Here is an 18,963-nt window from a genome sequence, read left to right on the forward strand (position 1 = left end):
TTTCTCTAATCTAATACAAATGTGAGAGTGAGAGAGATAATATGTGTACCATTACAATTATTCTGACTCATATTGAAATTACTTTTAGTAGTTATTTAGGCTGACTGACCTGCCAGATGAATGTCTGAGGATTTCTTTGGCGCAGAACATTTATTTGTAGTATTATTATTTTGATCAATTACAATCTGCTCCATCAGATAGGAGGCCAACGGGAATGTCAATAACCTGTTTTGAACACATAATATTCTGATGCTACATTTATTTGGTAATAACTACAGCTAGTGGTGGTGCCTTATATCATGCAATTATATGAACCATCTTTGCAGGTCACACAAAATAAATGTGTTGATTAGAAAATAAGCAATAAATTGATAACATCAGGGGTACAAGGTCTTTATTTGCATCCTTTAGAAAAATGGCAAAACATATCTGTAAGTTGAAGATCTTCTACAAAACAGCATCATGTTGCAATAGATTATTAAGATGATACGGCATATTTGAATGGAATTTTAACTTGTGCCTATAAATTACCAACAGCAGAAAACTCTTTCACACACAAATAACAGCCCTGATCATTATTACAAAATTGCTTATAACTTATTTACCTCTACCGAGATACCAAACATCCCAGAATAAAGTACAGAATAGAATAGAAAACCACTAGTGAGATACATTCAGGTGATGTTTAACGAAGCATAACGGCTAAGAAAACAACATAAGTTACCGTACAAAAAAATGAAAGAAAGAAAAACACTTTCAGATATTGGTCAAAAATAGTATGTTGTGCTGTGACACAACTAGTGTGTAATAGTGCATAGGTTCACCATCATCACGTTCTGTTGAACAGGCCTATTGCTTTCGAATCAGTCCAGGTCCTTTTCTCCCCATGATTCATTCTGGTGACCACCAGGGTAGGCTTTTTATGCAAGGAAAAAAAATTTGCCAGCAAGACCTTAAAGGAACACGCCAATATTTTGGGAAATTAGCTTATAGTCTTCTCCAGAGAGAGACAAGAAGATGGATCCAGTTTCCTCTCTGTGTGTTCAGTAGAAAGCTATCTGGCTGCAAGCTAGCCTAGCACAATGAATGGAAGCATTGCATTCATTTATTTTGCATTTATTCTAAATTTGTTGGACGTTATGGTGTTCTTGTTTTGTTTCTTGACTTATTGTGATGTTTCTTCTTGACTTGTTTAAAGAAGATGTGTCCGGCCTTACAAATACATTTGATTTGATTTAAGCAAACAGTACCAGTTAGTCTAGCTTAAACTTCAGGAAAGGTGTTGCCTAGGCTAACCGGTACTGTCCGCTTCCATTCATTGTGCTAAGCTAGGCTAACGTGCAGCCAGTTAGCTTTCTACTGAATGCACAGAGAGGAAACTGGTATCCATCTTCTCGTCTCTCTCTGGAGCGAATATTATATGATTCCCATAATATTGGTGTGTACCTTTAAGATGGCAGCAATATAACCCAATCAAAAGAATCCTGTTCTGTAAATGAAACAAGCTCAGGTGTCAACTAGGGTTGGGTATCGTTTGAACTCATTTCATCTGGTGCCAAAACGCATATACTCTTAAACCCTTTCACGACCACACGATAGAAGGTTAACCCTTTCACTGCCACACTACAGAAGGTTAACTGTCCCTGTGAGGGGAGGTACAGGTATGGGCAGGGTAATAGTAGAAGACATCAATTCAGGCAATACAATTATAGATAAAAAAATAAGCAGTGTAAACAATATAACTAAGTATATGAGCAAACTGAACAGAGAACATAGGCTATTATTATTATTATGTTCTACTATTACTACCATTATCCTTATTATTTCTATTATTATCTTTTTCCTGCCTGTCCCGCCCCTCCCCCGTGCTGCTGCTATGACACGTTAATTTCCCCCGTGGTGATTAATAAAGGAACACTTGACTTGACTTTAACCAAAGCAGTCACTGGATGCCTCATCTCGGTCACGATTCAATTGGGTCAGCATCGACAATTTTGGACCCGGTGCCACTCGGTGTTCTCGGTTCTCCAATACCCAAACCCTAGAGCTTAAGCCACTGTGCCTGTGTGCCGGCCGGACTAGGCTTAAAAATAAAATAAAATAAAAAGAGCCCGTCTATAAGGTTTATTTAGGCTTCACGTGGGACCAGATGAATCACCTTTCCCTTTTCTGAGTTCTGCGTACCAATGGCGGCTGCTGTGCAAAAGGTTTAACTGAATGGACTCAGGATGTGGTGTGTACTTGTACACGTGTACACAACACACACTACAGGATGTGGTGTGTACTTGTACACACTACAGGATGTGGTGTGTACTTGTACACGGAACACACTACAGGATGTGGTGTGTACTTGTACAAGTGTACATAGAACACACTCTACAGGAATAAGGATGTTGTGTGTACTTGTACAAGTGTACACAGAACACACACTACGGGAACAAAGAAAACAAGTTCAACAATCCAATGTATACTCCAAATCTAATCTCTTTCTATAAACTGCCATCGGCAAGCCTGCTTGCTCTATGCGCTTAGGCCCCTATCGACTCTTGTGGAAAGAGTCAAGCCTTCAGAGGTAATGGGGCCAAAAGGTATTCAGTATTCTGCCATTTTTACCACCATAGAAACATCCACCTGGGCTTAGATGCTCGAGCTCTTCTACTCACCGTGTGAAACGACACACTTTTCACCAGTGTAGTGGCCCTCAGTGGTGATGACACTGATTACACACGATACAGTATATTAATGGTACATTACCTCACATTATCATTCTGTGTGTACAGTAGACGGCTACAGTAACACTAACGGTTTTCAAACCACAAACTTAACAGCGTTACGAACGCATGCTTGTTAAAAAAAAAAAAAGGGATAATTGTGGTTAATTGGTTACCCTCTCTCACGCTCAACGCTCTCCTTCGTGGTCAAATCGATGAGATCCTTGGTCAGAATAATTCGGTACGACACCAAATGATTAGAGAAATTTTGAAAATAAGGGGAGCAATTCATTTAATCCCTTTGTCGTTACCAAATGTCGCCAACAGCTAGTAGTAGTTAGATTATTTTGTTGGATGCATAAAAAACATTAAAAAGTCTTGTTGTATGAATGTATATTTTACCCTCTGCTCCTCAGCCTATTATATTCCCCTGGGATTTACTAAGTAGAATTTACCTGGAGGAAAACTATCAGGGGTTTTCCAACCTTGTATTCCCCTTAAACCCTCGTGGTTGAGCAGAAACGAGTAGGAGAGGTGATGTTCTGCGCTGGGAGGTCAGCTCCAGAGTCCGAGCCCTCCGCATGTCCACCACAGTGCTCCGCTACAGCCTCCAGACTGGACCAAGCCCTTGCTCTCCATCTCCTGAGGTTCCCTCACAAGCGAGCCTTCTCTCGCCACAGTTAAGGCCCGCCTCCTCCTTAACCGATTCACCCACGGGATCGGAACAGGCGGCGGGGGGGCTTCTCGCATCGCCGCCCTCGTGTCCTTCAACGCCCCCCTCCTCCGTCTTCATCTTCAGCGCAGTCGGCAGGCGAGACTCCGTTTGCGACGAGTCCAAACCGTAGCGAGACTGCGGCTCCTTCTTAATATCCGCCGTCGGACCGAGAGGTCTGCCGCTAGACTTAAGACTCGAGAGATCCATGGGATCCGGATTCAGCTGCCTCTCCCTCTCTGTGGCGTCTCCCTCGCCGCTAGCTGCCATTGGGAATTCCGGTCGCGTCGGCTCGCGAGGGTCGGGGCTCAGAGCGGACTCGGGCGAGGTAGGCTTCTTAGACAAATCCAGTGGCGATACGTTATCCGGCTCACGCTTGTCTTTGTGGCCCACGGCCAGATCCAGAGGCACGTCGGAAATTGGCGTAGCTGCCGCAACGGGACTCGGGAAGGAAGTGGCCTCGTGCAGTCCGACCACGAGAGCATGCGGGAGAGCAGGCGGGAGAGCCATGCCGGGCGTGGACTGGACGTCGGGAAGCGGTAAGGACAGGGCATTTGTCGTCGACGGCAAGTTGGCGGGAACGAAGATGACGAGGCTGACCCCGGCGGGAGGCTGTTTGTCGAGTGCCAGCTTCCACACGCCATCTGCTGGGACGGCGGCGGTGGCGATCGCCGAGGCCACGTTCCCGGGAGCTGGAGGTCCGGGGACAAGCTGGGTTTTGGATTTCTTGGGCAGCGCCGTGTGAGGCGAGGTCTTTGAGGCTTGCCGTTTCTTAGGAGCGTGAAGAATCAAGGGAAAAGAGATGAATTAATAAATTAATAAACAAACACGCCACACAATAAATATAGTCCTCCAGGATATCTGCTGGTTCCAACAAGTTCCATTTAAGACTTTCTAAGAGCTTTTTAATACCACTTAGAGCTAAATATAATTTTTTTATCCACTTTTTCTCCTGGTTTTCTATTTTTCTCCCATCCCAATTTCGTATCACCAATTCTGCCCTCCCCTGTCTTGAACGTTGCTAGATTATGCCTCCCACTGGTCGGCTGTAGTGAGGATCTTTTCACCAGAAAGCGCAGACTATGTGACGAGGAGTAACGAGTGGGGGGCTCACGCTGCCCCCGATACTTCCCGTCTCTGCTGTACAGGCGTCACCCAACCGACCTGTAGGAGTCGCTGTCCACAACGTAGTGCTGGGCGATAAAACGATAACGATAACTATCGCGATAAATTATTTCCTCGAAATAAACATGAAACGTGGTCGCAAAGTTTCGATATATCGATTTTCCAAGCTTGGCTCCGTTCAGCCTCGGCTCAGCACACTCACTAACAACAACCAACCTTACGTGATGACGTGCTATGCACAACAGCTAACAACCAATCAGTGAAGGAGATGGCCGAGATCGACGGAGACCCGGAAGGAGACCCAGAGCGGTAGGACTCACTCAACAACAAGGCTTGCTAGGCTAACTAGCTTGCACGGCGTTGTTTTATATATTTACGTGCCGAGTATGTGTGTGTTTTGAATTCTGAGGCCACGTTTATAATAGTGTGGGAGTGGACGTCGTTTCAATATATTGTGGCGGAAGAGAGTATTTTAGTGTAATTTATTGTCATGAGATACTCCGCTTGTCGGCTAACTGCTAACGTGCGAGGACTGATGACGACATCAACTCGACTTGAGACATTCGCAGCAGCATATTAGAAGTTAATTAAACTTGACAGACATTATATCGACGATAATTATCGATATCGAATTATATGAAAATAATTTTATAATTTTATCGCGATAACGTTTTTGGTCATATCGCCCAGCCCTACGTCCAATCCCCACCCATCGACTTTCCACCCGCTACCTCTGCCAAATGAGAAGTATGACGACTGGCCTAAGCCGCAGGCAACGCCGACTCGGGGAGTCGAGAGACCGTTGAGAATTATGAAATGCAAGACTTTAATACCCCGCAGATACCATGTCCTCATTTCAATCCCGCAACCATTTACTGTACATAACGTGCAGAAGACGTTGAGCAAGTGCTTGCCTCACATTCCTCACATTCACCCCATTCACTCACGGGTTCAAACACCGACGGCAGAGGGCGACCACCATGCTCAAGGACACTTCGACAGTACGCTGCCCGGGAGGAGCGGGAATCGAAACCAGGAACCCGACGACCGCTCCACCCCCCGAGCCACTGTGGCCCCTCCCTGACCTCCTCCTCCTCCACCACACACCTACCCACTGTGGCCCCTCTCTGACCTCCTCCTCCACCACCACACACCTACCCACTGTGGCCCCTCTCTGTCCTCCTCCTCCTCCACCACACACCTACCCACTGTGGCCCCTCTCTGACCTCCTCCACCACCACACACCTACCCACTGTGGCCCCTCTCTGTCCTCCTCCTCCACCACACACCTACCCACTGTGGCCCCTCTCTGTCCTCCTCCACCACACACCTACCCACTGTGGCCCCTCTCTGTCCTCCTCCACCACACACCTACCCACTGTGGCCCCTCTCTGACCTCCTCCTCCTCCACCACCACACCTACCCACTGTGGCCCCTCTCTGACCTCCTCCACCTCCACACACCTACCCACTGTGGCCCCTCTCTGACCTCCTCCACCACCACCACACACCTACCCACTGTGGCCCCTCTCTGACCTCCTCCACCACCACACACCTACCCACTGTGGCCCCTCTCTGACCTCCTCCTCCTCCTCCACACACCTACCCACTGTGGCCCCTCTCTGACCTCCTCCTCCACCACCACACACCTACCCACTGTGGCCCCTCTCTGACCTCCTCCTCCTCCTCCACACACCTACCCACTGTGGCCCCTCTCTGACCTCCTCCACCACCACACCTACCCACTGTGGCCCCTCCCTGACCTCCTCCTCCACCACACACCTACCCACTGTGGCCCCTCTCTGACCTCCTCCTCCACCACACACCTACCCACTGTGGCCCCTCTCTGTCCTCCTCCTCCTCCACCACACACCTACCCACTGTGGCCCCTCTCTGACCTCCTCCTCCACCACACACCTACCCACTGTGGCCCCTCTCTGTCCTCCTCCTCCACCACCACACACCTACCCACTGTGGCCCCTCTCTGACCTCCTCCTCCTCCACACACCTACCCACTGTGGCCCCTCTCTGACCTCCTCCTCCTCCACCACACACCTACCCACTGTGGCCCCTCTCTGACCTCCTCCTCCACCACCACACACCTACCCACTGTGGCCCCTCTCTGACCTCCTCCTCCACCACCACACACCTACCCACTGTGGCCCCTCTCTGACCTCCTCCTCCACCACACACCTACCCACTGTGGCCCCTCTCTGACCTCCTCCTCCTCCACCACACACCTACCCACTGTGGCCCCTCTCTGACCTCCTCCACCTCCACACACCTACCCACTGTGGCCCCTCTCTGACCTCCTCCTCCACCACCACACACCTACCCACTGTGGCCCCTCTCTGTCCTCCTCCACCACACACTTACCCACTGTGGCCCCTCTCTGTCCTCCTCCTCCTCCACCACACACCTACCCACTGTGGCCCCTCTCTGTCCTCCTCCTCCTCCACCACACACCTACCCACTGTGGCCCCTCTCTGTCCTCCTCCTCCTCCACCACACACCTACCCACTGTGGCCCCTCTCTGACCTCCTCCACCACCACACACCTACCCACTGTGGCCCCTCTCTGTCCTCCTCCTCCTCCACCACACACCTACCCACTGTGGCCCCTCTCTGACCTCCTCCACCACCACACACCTACCCACTGTGGCCCCTCTGACCTCCTCCTCCTCCTCCACACACCTACCCACTGTGGCCCCTCTCTGTCCTCCTCCTCCTCCTCCTCCTCCACACACCTACCCACTGTGGCCCCTCTCTGTCCTCCTCCTCCTCCACCACACACCTACCCACTGTGGCCCCTCTCTGACCTCCTCCACCACCTCACACCTACCCACTGTGGCCCCTCTCTGACCTCCTCCACCACCACCACACACCTACCCACTGTGGCCCCTCTCTGTCCTCCTCCTCCTCCTCCACCACACACCTACCCACTGTGGCCCCTCTCTGTCCTCCTCCTCCACCACACACCTACCCACTGTGGCCCCTCTCTGTCCTCCTCCACCTCCACCACACCTACCCACTGTGGCCCCTCTCTGATCTCCTCCTCCACCACCACACACCTACCCACTGTGGCCCCTCTCTGACCTCCTCCACCACCACACACCTACCCACTGTGGCCCCTCTCTGACCTCCTCCTCCTCCACACACCTACCCACTGTGGCCCCTCTCTGACCTCCTCCTCCTCCACACACCTACCCACTGTGGCCCCTCTCTGATCTCCTCCTCCTCCACCACACACCTACCCACTGTGGCCCCTCTCTGACCTCCTCCTCCACCACCACACCTACCCACTGTGGCCCCTCTCTGACCTCCTCCTCCTCCACACACCTACCCACTGTGGCCCCTCTCTGACCTCCTCCTCCTCCACCACACACCTACCCACTGTGGCCCCTCTCTGACCTCCTCCTCCTCCTCCACACACCTACCCACTGTGGCCCCTCTCTGTCCTCCTCCTCCTCCACACACCTACCCACTGTGGCCCCTCTCTGTCCTCCTCCTCCTCCACCACACACCTACCCACTGTGGCCCCTCTCTGACCTCCTCCTCCTCCTCCACACACCTACCCACTGTGGCCCCTCTCTGACCTCCTCCTCCACACACCTACCCACTGTGGCCCCTCTCTGACCTCCTCCTCCTCCTCCACACACCTACCCACTGTGGCCCCTCTCTGTCCTCCTCCTCCACCACCACACACCTACCCACTGTGGCCCCTCTCTGTCCTCCTCCTCCACCACCACACACCTACCCACTGTGGCCCCTCTCTGTCCTCCTCCTCCACCACCACCACACACCTACCCACTGTGGCCCCTCTCTGACCTCCTCCTCCTCCACCACACACCTACCCACTGTGGCCCCTCTCTGACCTCCTCCTCCTCCACCACCACACCTACCCACTGTGGCCCCTCTCTGTCCTCCTCCTCCTCCACCACACACCTACCCACTGTGGCCCCTCTCTGACCTCCTCCTCCACCACCACACACCTACCCACTGTGGCCCCTCTCTGTCCTCCTCCTCCTCCACCACACACTTACCCACTGTGGCCCCTCTCTGTCCTCCTCCTCCTCCACCACACACCTACCCACTGTGGCCCCTCTCTGTCCTCCTCCTCCTCCACCACACACCTACCCACTGTGGCCCCTCTCTGTCCTCCTCCACCACCAACACCACACACCTACCCACTGTGGCCCCTCTCTGACCTCCTCCACCACCACCACACACCTACCCACTGTGGCCCCTCCTCTCTGACCTCCTCCTCCACCACCACACACCTACCCACTGTGGCCCCTCTCTGTCCTCCTCCACCACCACCACACACCTACCCACTGTGGCCCCTCCTCTCTGACCTCCTCCTCCACCACCACACACCTACCCACTGTGGCCCCTCTCTGACCTCCTCCTCCACCACACACCTACCCACTGTGGCCCCTCTCTGTCCTCCTCCACCACCACCACACACCTACCCACTGTGGCCCCTCTCTGTCCTCCTCCACCACCACCACACACCTACCCACTGTGGCCCCTCTCTGACCTCCTCCTCCACCACCACACCTACCCACTGTGGCCCCTCTCTGTCCTCCTCCTACTCCACCACCACACACCTACCCACTGTGGCCCCTCTGTCCTCCTCCTCCTCCTCCACACACCTACCCACTGTGGCCCCTCTCTGACCTCCTCCTCCTCCACACACCTACCCACTGTGGCCCCTCTCTGTCCTCCTCCTCCTCCACCACACACCTACCCACTGTGGCCCCTCTCTGTCCTCCTCCTCCTCCACACACCTACCCACTGTGGCCCCTCTCTGACCTCCTCCACCACCACACACCTACCCACTGTGGCCCCTCTCTGTCCTCCTCCTCCTCCACCACACACCTACCCACTGTGGCCCCTCTCTGTCCTCCTCCTCCACCACCACACACCTACCCACTGTGGCCCCTCTCTGTCCTCCTCCTCCTCCACACACCTACCCACTGTGGCCCCTCTCTGACCTCCTCCACCACCACACACCTACCCACTGTGGCCCCTCTCTGTCCTCCTCCTCCACCACACACCTACCCACTGTGGCCCCTCTCTGACCTCCTCCACCACCACACACCTACCCACTGTGGCCCCTCTCTGTCCTCCTCCTCCACCACACCTACCCACTGTGGCCCCTCTCTGACCTCCTCCACCACCACACACCTACCCACTGTGGCCCCTCTCTGACCTCCTCCTCCACCACCACACACCTACCCACTGTGGCCCCTCTCTGTCCTCCTCCTCCTCCACCACACACCTACCCACTGTGGCCCCTCTCTGACCTCCTCCTCCACCACCACACACCTACCCACTGTGGCCCCTCTCTGACCTCCTCCTCCACCACCACACACCTACCCACTGTGGCCCCTCTCTGTCCTCCTCCTCCTCCACCACACACCTACCCACTGTGGCCCCTCTCTGTCCTCCTCCTCCTCCACCACACACCTACCCACTGTGGCCCCTCTCTGTCCTCCTCCTCCTCCACCACACACCTACCCACTGTGGCCCCTCTCTGACCTCCTCCTCCACCACCACACACCTACCCACTGTGGCCCCTCTCTGTCCTCCTCCTCCTCCTCCACACACCTACCCACTGTGGCCCCTCTCTGTCCTCCTCCTCCTCCACCACACACCTACCCACTGTGGCCCCTCTCTGACCTCCTCCACCACCACACACCTACCCACTGTGGCCCCTCTCTGACCTCCTCCTCCTCCACCACACACCTACCCACTGTGGCCCCTCTCTGACCTCCTCCTCCTCCACCACACACCTACCCACTGTGGCCCCTCTCTGACCTCCTCCTCCACCACCACACACCTACCCACTGTGGCCCCTCTCTGACCTCCTCCACCTCCACCACACACCTACCCACTGTGGCCCCTCTCGGACCTCCTCCTCCTCCACCACACCTACCCACTGTGGCCCCTCTCTGACCTCCTCCTCCACCACACCTACCCACTGTGGCCCCTCTCTGACCTCCTCCTCCTCCACCACACACCTACCCACTGTGGCCCCTCTCTGTCCTCCTCCTCCTCCACCACACCTACCCACTGTGGCCCCTCTCTGACCTCCTCCTCCTCCACCACACACCTACCCACTGTGGCCCCTCTCTGACCTCCTCCTCCACCACACACCTACCCACTGTGGCCCCTCTCTGACCTCCTCCTCCACCACACACCTACCCACTGTGGCCCCTCTCTGACCTCCTCCTCCTCCACCACACACCTACCCACTGTGGCCCCTCTCTGACCTCCTCCTCCACCACACACCTACCCACTGTGGCCCCTCTCTGACCTCCTCCTCCACCACCACACCTACCCACTGTGGCCCCTCTCTGACCTCCTCCTCCTCCACACACCTACCCACTGTGGCCCCTCTCTGACCTCCTCCTCCACCACCACACCTACCCACTGTGGCCCCTCTCTGACCTCCTCCTCCACCACCACACCTACCCACTGTGGCCCCTCTCTGACCTCCTCCTCCTCCACACACCTACCCACTGTGGCCCCTCTCTGACCTCCTCCACACACCTACCCACTGTGGCCCCTCTCTGACCTCCTCCTCCTCCACCACCACACCTACCCACTGTGGCCCCTCTCTGACCCTCCTCCTCCACCACACGCCTACCCACTGTGGCCCCTCTCTGACCTCCTCCTCCTCCACCACACACCTACCCACTGTGGCCCCTCTCTGACCTCCTCCTCCTCCACCACACACCTACCCACTGTGGCCCCTCTCTGACCCTCCTCCTCCACCACACGCCTACCCACCGCCTCAGGTCCGCAGATGCCAACCTCCTTCAACCCATCAGAACTAAGCTCTGGACCTGGAGCGACAGGGCCTTCGTTGCAGCTCCCCCCCCCCTCTGGAACGCCATTCCCAACCGCCTATTGCTTATTAACAGCGAAGGAGTGCGCCGAATGCTTCCGCATTTTCCCTGATTGGCTGCGACACGCCCCGCGGCAGGCGCGGCAACCGCAGAGCGGAGCGGCAGAGCTTGCGGCATTATTTAGCCGTAAACCGCCATGATTCTCATTCGAAGCTTAGCTCACCTGGCAGCGCGGCGGTCCTGCGGTCCTGCTGTCCGTTGGTTTCAAGTTCGAATCCCATCAATTTTCTTTATTTTATTTTTTTTAACGTGTATTCTTTCGCCGGTTAAGGTTAGGCATGGTTAAGGTTAAGGTTAGGCATTGTTTCGGAGTTGGTTAAGGTTAGAAAGGTTAAGTTTAGGCGCTGTTAAGGAGCTGGTTAAGGTTAGCGTTTGTCTTAGAGAATGGCAATAGACAGCCTATTTCCGCACTGCCGCTCTCTCGCGCTGCCGCGGTCACATGGTCAAATTGTCACATTCTTGCACTCCTACGCTGTTAAAAAGCAACACGCTTCCCAACCATATCCGTCATGCAGACACTCTCATCATTTAAAAAAAAAAGCCCTCAAAACCCACCTTTTCACCCTTGCTTTCAACCCATGAACTCCTTCCTCTCTCACCTTTTTATGCGTTTTATTTTCTCTCTACTAAAATTGTATTGTATTGTTTGTTTTGTAAAGTGTCTTTGAGCATATTCGGAAAAGCGCTATATAAATCTGATGCATTATTATTAAAACAGTGGGAACAAATCATCCAAACTGTGGAACGAGTTGCCCCCCCCCCCCCCCCCCCCCACATTAGGCTGGCCCCAACGCTCCCAGTGTCCCCTCTTAAAACACATTTGTTCTCCCTAGCTTTAAAAAAAAATGTAGTCTGCTACTGTAATTTTGTTTGTAGTTCTGTGTACTTTGTATTGTGTTTATGTGTTCTTTTTACTATATATTTTTTTTGATCCACTTGTTCTCCCATTTTCTATATTTTCTCCCATCCCAATTTCGTATCATCCAATTCAACCCTCCCCTGTCACGGACGCTGTTTCTTGCCTCCCACAAGCCGGCTGCAATGTGGACTAAGTCATACATAGCACAAGTCCCCTCCGGTACTTGAGGTAACAGCAGTCGCATCCTTTCACCTGCGCAGCTCGATCTCTCAGTGGCGAGGAGTAACGCGTGGGAGGCTCACGCTGCCCCCGACACTTCCTGATTCCACTGCGCAGGCGCACCAACCGACCTGTAGGAGTCGCTGTCCACAACGCCCGATCCCCACCCATCAGTTTCCCACCCCCTAATACGGCCAATGTGTATTAGTACGGACGACCAGCTAAACTGAAAGCAATGTGGAGCGCTGGGCTCGAACAGGCGAGCCCGGCGTCTCCGCATTCGTGGCGAGCGCCTTGCCCACTACGCCACGTAACCGCCTTCTTTTTACTATATTAAGGTTTTACTGTGAAGCACTTTGGTCAACCATGTTGTTTTTAAATGTGCTATACAAATAAAGTTGGATTGGATTGGATTATTATTATTATTAAATAAATACACACAACAATGACAGAACTCACCGCGGCAGGCTTGCGTCCGCAGTCCTTCAGGTGACTGTCGTAGGCCTGCTGGTGGGGGAAGCCCAGCCCGCAGCTCTGGCACAGACAGGGCCTCTGGCCCGCGTGGCCGCCCATGTGCGACATGAGCAGCAGTGCCGAGCGGAAGCCCTTGCCGCACTCGGAGCAGCTCAGCACCCGCTGGTGGGCCCCGCCGTGGTTCTTCAGCTCCTCCGCCGAGGCGAAGCCCTGGCCGCACTCCATGCAGCGGATCTCCCCGCCCCTGGAGCCCTGGTGGCCCCAGCAGCCCGTGTCCTTCTTGTGCTTCTGGAAGTCCTCCTGGCTCAGGAACACGCCCAGGCACGCCACGCAGTGGATGCGCTCCGGCTCGCACTTGTGCTTGCGGTAGAACTTGGCCAGGCGGAAGTGGCGGCTGCAGCGCACGCAGGTGTACGGCAGCAGGCCCAGGTGGGTGAAGCTGTGCCTCAGGAGGGCGTTCTTCTTGCGGAAGACCCGCGCGCAGTCCGTGCAGCTGTAGCTGCGCTGGCACACCCGCTGCCGGTGCTGGTTGAGGAACTTCTGCTTGGTGAAGCAACGGCCGCACGCGTCGCACTCGTGGTCCCCGAAGCTGCGCCGGTGTCCCTCCATGTGCTTCTCGCACACCTTGAGGTCGGTGAAGATGCGCTTGCACAGGTCGCACTCGTAGAACTCCGTCTCGAAGTGGGAGGTGGCCAGGTGCTCCGCCAGGCCGGCGTCCGTCTGGAAGCCCTTCAGGCAGACGCGGCAGCGGAGGGGGTCCAGGCCGGCGCCGCCGTAGCTGCTCTGGGCGTGCGTGCGCAGGTGCGAGCGGTAGTTGTGGATCTGGCAGAAGCGCTTGCCGCACTCGGCGCAGCAGTACGGGCGCACGCCCGTGTGCAGGTTCATGTGGTCCTGGAGCTTGAAGTAAGACGGCAGGAGGAGGTCACAGACGCTGCAGTGGTGGTCGCCTGTACCGCCGGACTCTGGGGAGAGGAGAGAGAGGGACAGACGTGTTTATCAGTACATAGAGACACGCTAGCAACCAGCCAGGAGCAGGAAATAGTATATTAAACCTAAATGTTGTAATATTTCAGAGAGAGCGTTTGATGACAACACGTCGTGTGTCAGTCACACAGGTGTATTATGAGAAAGATCTGTAATATATCTCAAAAGAAACACACCTTCTTCGAGCCCTTCCAGGTCCTCGTCGTCCTCCTCGTCATCCTCGTCCTCCTCTTCCACGTAATCCACCCCGCTGTCATCCGTGTCCTCCGACTCGTTCTCCGCTCCCGTTAAGTTTCCCTTCGCTTTTTGCCCGTTGACATCTGCCCGTCCGTTTTCAGTTTCAGATTCTCCCGTTATCTTCCCCCCCTCAGTGTTAGTGATGATTCCCAAACCAGACACTGTTGTTGTTTGATGAAATATTAGTGTCACAGCAGCGGTAGCCTGTGGATCTCCAACTCCAGAGCGGTCCTTGTCGACGGCAGGCCGTGGTCTCACCACCCCAGACGTGACTGAGTGGAGGGGGGGAGGAGGGCTGAGCGGAAGGGGGAAGGAAGACGATGCCACCAGGCGTGGCGTCTCTTCCACGGGTGGCTCCTTAGACTGCAGGATCTCAGGGAACCCCAACTCAGTCAGCTGGATATCGATGGTGTATTCCGAGGACATTGCAGCTGCGTGCTTGGGGGGTGTTTAGGTTTCGTATTTAGACAAGAGGTACAAGTGTATTAGAAAGTAGAAAACGTGCAAGGGCCTGCCTAGTGTGATGATGATGATACCGTCAGCTAACTTATGAATGGAATATTTATGGTCAACCGTCTTAGGTCAGGTGCCTCCTATAACGGGGGCAAACGTTGGAAATGCATACGGTTAACGGAATATGCAAAGAAAACACTTCATAAACAACGAACCAGTAAGGTCAGTAAGGTTATTAAATATTTGGACTGAACAGAACCTCCTTGTCCTGAGGCAAAGCGGTGGTGATGCTGGCTGGCTAGCCCGGTGATGCTAACTGTGAGCTCGTCACTGTTCTGAAGAACGCCCAAATGAATGCATTCATTGTGTTCCCTACATATTTTAAGAGTAATTGCACCGTGTTTAGGACATGGGATAAGATAGGTTTACTGACGTGACGTGTTGTTTATATACAACTACTAACCTGTGTGTGGCTACTAACGTGAGGTGATGCTTCCACCTAAAGAGGCTCTCTTCTCTCTCATCTGTTTGGCTGCTCTGCTCCCCGGCCGTGACGTCAACAAAAGAGAGAGCAACGGCGCGGACTAGTGAGCACACGTAGCGTCTCGGAGTGGTATTACATTATCATTTACATTTACATTTAGTCATTTAGCTGACGCTTTTATCCAAAGCGACTTACAAGTTCTGTACGACAAGCCATCAGGAAGGGCACAACTCTATCAGCTGAGTAACAATGTTCGTCAAAGTGTTGAGTGCTACAGTGTAGGTTAGTTTATTAGGACAAGTGCATGACAGTATGGTTAGTTAGGGTTAGATAATTTTTTTTTTTTTTTTTAATTCATATATATATTATTTTTTTAAACATTGCCACTGGAAAAACGTCCAAACTATGGATATAAAAAGTGTAAAAACCGAATTCCTATTCCTTTCATCGTTTCCACGTGTGTTATACATGTTATACTGTCAGATAGGCAAAAACACATAATCATAAATGTCACTATGAAATAATTGAAAATGGGGGACCCTGATGTAAACAAGACAAACATCTTTCTCTGGTCTGCATCCCCTTAACAATTGTGTGTATTGAGCCGTACTGTATTGTACCCATTCTGTAATCTGTTAAATAAAGTTCTCATTCATTAATTAATTCGTTCATTCGTTCATTCATTCATTCACACAAATCACAATACTCAATCAAATCTATTTAATTACTGGAGGAGATTGGCTAATGGAGAGTGCATAACAAGAGAGCACATAGGGCATCATGTGAGGCTTGTATCTGGATGTAAAATGTCGAGGGAAGCTGTCAGAGATAGCCGGTCACCACCTATTTGTTTTAAAAGCCACCTATTTGTTTTAAAATGGTATCTAAATCTAAACTTCAGATAAACCTACGTGATTAGATCTAATCTAAACTATAGATTTGGTGGCAAATGGACTATCTTTAGCCGCAACCTGATTTGATCAATTGAATCCACGAGACACTGCATAATGAGCAGTACATTAATTAAATTCAATTTAAGTTGAAGACACGGTAACATATAGGCTGCTGTCTGCAAACGTGTAGAGGAGGAGGGGTAGCGTTGGCAGCATCTTGTGACAGCAGAATACCAGCGGGCATCAGGCTCCACAACAGTGGGCAGGGACCGCTGCCAGACATCCAATACTAGGAACCTCCATCACGAGTGTGTCTGACTCCCGCCTAAATGGACAATATATATAACGTATGAAGTATATCACGGCATAAAACATACCTTATGCATATTGTAACTGCACCATATGTGTATACTGGATACTTCATCAGAGCATATATTTAGCATTTTTATATATTAGATTAGATATTATATTATACATATATTGTAACTATATTTATTGTAGGGCAAATATAACTGAGAGGGGATGCATACCCTCATCCTGCACCTTGACCTTTTTACACAGCCTACTTGACCTTATGCACATGTCCAGAGTTAATTATATTGTTATATTGTTTACACTGCCTAAACATTTTTTTGGGGGCGACAGTGACTCAGGAGGTAGAGCGGTTGTCTGGTGATCGGAAGGTTCCCGGTTCAATTCCTGCTCCTCCCAGACAGACAGCATGTCGCTGTGTCCTTGAGCACTTAACCCCTAATTGCTCCCGATGTCCATGGTTGCCTCCGCCATCCGTGTGAGTAAATGGGTGAATGTCACATTCAAAGGTCTGATGACCAAACAAATTATACCTGGAGCGGGCTGTTGTGAAGCCAGCCCGTCCAGTGCGCGTCGGCGTCCAGCGTGTGCTTTAAGCACAGGTCCCGGCAGGAAATAGACAAGGCGTTTTCCAAAGTAAATGATATTTATTGTAACAACACTATTTAATCAGGGGAAAAGGTAGGGGAGAACAAACAAGGCAATAATAATAATACCAACACAAAACCTAGTGACCTAGTGTCACAGGACACAACCACAAGCCACGTGGTTGGCAGTCTGGGAACCACCCAGCAATCGTACACAATACAATATGGTTCCACACGGGTGGCAAAAAGCAGAAGGCCCAATACATATATATATTAACTAATTCCACACACAGTGGCAAGTGGCACAGAGGCCACTATATATATATATATATATATATATATATATACCAGGTGAGTATATATATATATATATATATATATATATATATATATATATATATATATACTCACCTGGTAGCAACACCAGCACATACACAATAGCCTACCAGGTAAGTAGTGTGAACAGAATGAACAATTTAATCAATCAATCCCACACTGTAAAAAATTAATGTTTTTTCACAGGAAATTCACTATTATATATTTTTTTTTTTTTTTTTTTTTATCTTTTTCCCCCTCCCTTTTTCCTCCGATTTTCTCCCATCCCAATGTTAGTCGTCATGCCAATTCCCAATCCCCTTCCTGGTCGCTGCGCACTTACCCCCCACAGTCGGTCTGGGAGAGTGGAGGCTATCACGTGCTTCCTCCGACACACGTCTAGCCAATCAACCGCTTCTTTTACCTGGCAGCGCGGACTCTCACTGAGAGCGTGTAACGTGTGGAAGGATCACACTACCGCCCTTAGATCCTATCCGCGCTTAGCAGGCGCCCCGACCGAACTGTAGGAGTCGCTGTTTACAACGACCCGGACCCACCCCGCCAGCTTCTCCCACCCTCTAATACAGCCAATTGTATTAGTGTGAACGGCCAGCCAAGCTGGTGACAACCCCGGAGCTGTGAGCTGGATTCGAACAGACGAATCCAGCGTCTCCGGGGTTGGTGACGAACACAATCTCCGTTACGCCACCTGATCGCCCCATTATTTAGTTTTTCTACTTTAAGTGTAAATGCCATAAAAACAGTAAATTACCTTTTATCAAAATATTAACCATTAAATAAAGTTTGTAATCTGTAAATGTATTTGATTTTACTGTAATTTGACAGTAAGTATTTGGCAACCATTGATAGTAAGTATTTGGCAACCATTGATGCCAGACATTTACCGTTTTCTTGCAGCTTTTTTTCTTACAGTGCACACAACAGTGGAAACAAAGGGCAGCATAGTAATAATTCCACACAGTGGCAATTCAAGGGCAACCTCCAACACTCTGGTGGTCACTGGCAAATGACTCCATGAGGCGCCCATGTGTGTCACATGCCAGGCTTTATCCACCCGTCCCTTGAGGCGATTGCCGTCAGCTGCCACTCATCAGGCAATCAGCACTCTCCAGAGGAGGGACGGGCGGCACCTGGCAAAGGAAGAAAGAAAAAGGAATTAATACCAAGAAGACACACACCACATACAAATAACATAATATTACCTGCAGTATATTAACCTGATGTTCACATGGTGTCACAAATACAGTAATAATGATAATGACCAACCCACGTACGTCACAGTGAATGTGAGGAACAAAATTGTAAACTCGCTTTGGATAAAAGCTGCTATATAAATGCACCATTTACGTGTTTAATAATGAATGACTTATTAGCCTATGCTAAAAACCTGTCTGCAACTAGTTGAGTGAAAGGGTTTCTTTTCAATATAAAAACACAATCCAAAATGTCAGTGTATTTAAAGATTTAAAATTTTCACTTTTTACTACATCATATTTTATCTATTTATTACTCAAAGATTTGGACTACATCTCCTCAGTTTTGTATATTTTTTGGTCTTTATTCTTTTTACTGTATAAAGCACAATCTCAGGAGGCCCCCTGCTCTTCATCTGCTACATTCTCCCCCTTGGTCACATCATCCGTAAATACCACCTCAACTTCC

At 51.5% G+C, this 18,963-nt stretch overlaps 1 protein-coding gene across 1 annotated transcript; it reads right to left on the reverse strand.

Annotated features, from left to right (window-relative positions):
* Positions 1–379: 379 nt before the first annotated feature.
* On the reverse strand, positions 380–14,822 carry LOC311248847 (uncharacterized protein). The gene is made up of 3 exons (XM_084338077.1): positions 14,176–14,822; positions 13,001–13,977; positions 380–4,194 (listed from the first exon to the last, which is right to left on the reverse strand). Exons 1-3 carry the CDS (start codon positions 14,660–14,662, stop codon positions 3,313–3,315), a joined length of 2,346 nt encoding a protein of 781 aa, XP_084194203.1. The 5' UTR covers positions 14,663–14,822; the 3' UTR covers positions 380–3,312.
* Between the last annotated feature and the right edge of the window lie 4,141 nt (positions 14,823–18,963).

Source organism: Notolepis coatsorum (assembly GCF_963971535.1).
Source record: "Notolepis coatsorum genome assembly, chromosome: 2".
Classification (NCBI taxonomy): Eukaryota; Metazoa; Chordata; class Actinopteri; order Aulopiformes; family Paralepididae; genus Notolepis; species Notolepis coatsorum.

What these genes read in the sequence shown, in the direction of transcription:
- LOC311248847 (XM_084338077.1), bottom strand. Translation starts at nt 14,662, where the DNA reads ATGTCCTCGGAATACACCATCGATATCCAGCTGACTGAGTTGGGGTTC. An exon ending in CCTGGAAGGGCTCGAAGAAG is followed by an intron (nt 13,978 to 14,175) that starts GTGTGTTTCTTT and finishes TCCTCTCCCCAG; the next exon opens with AGTCCGGCGGTACAGGCGAC. An exon ending in GCGGACGCAAGCCTGCCGCG is followed by an intron (nt 4,195 to 13,000) that starts GTGAGTTCTGTC and finishes CACGCTCCTAAG; the next exon opens with AAACGGCAAGCCTCAAAGAC.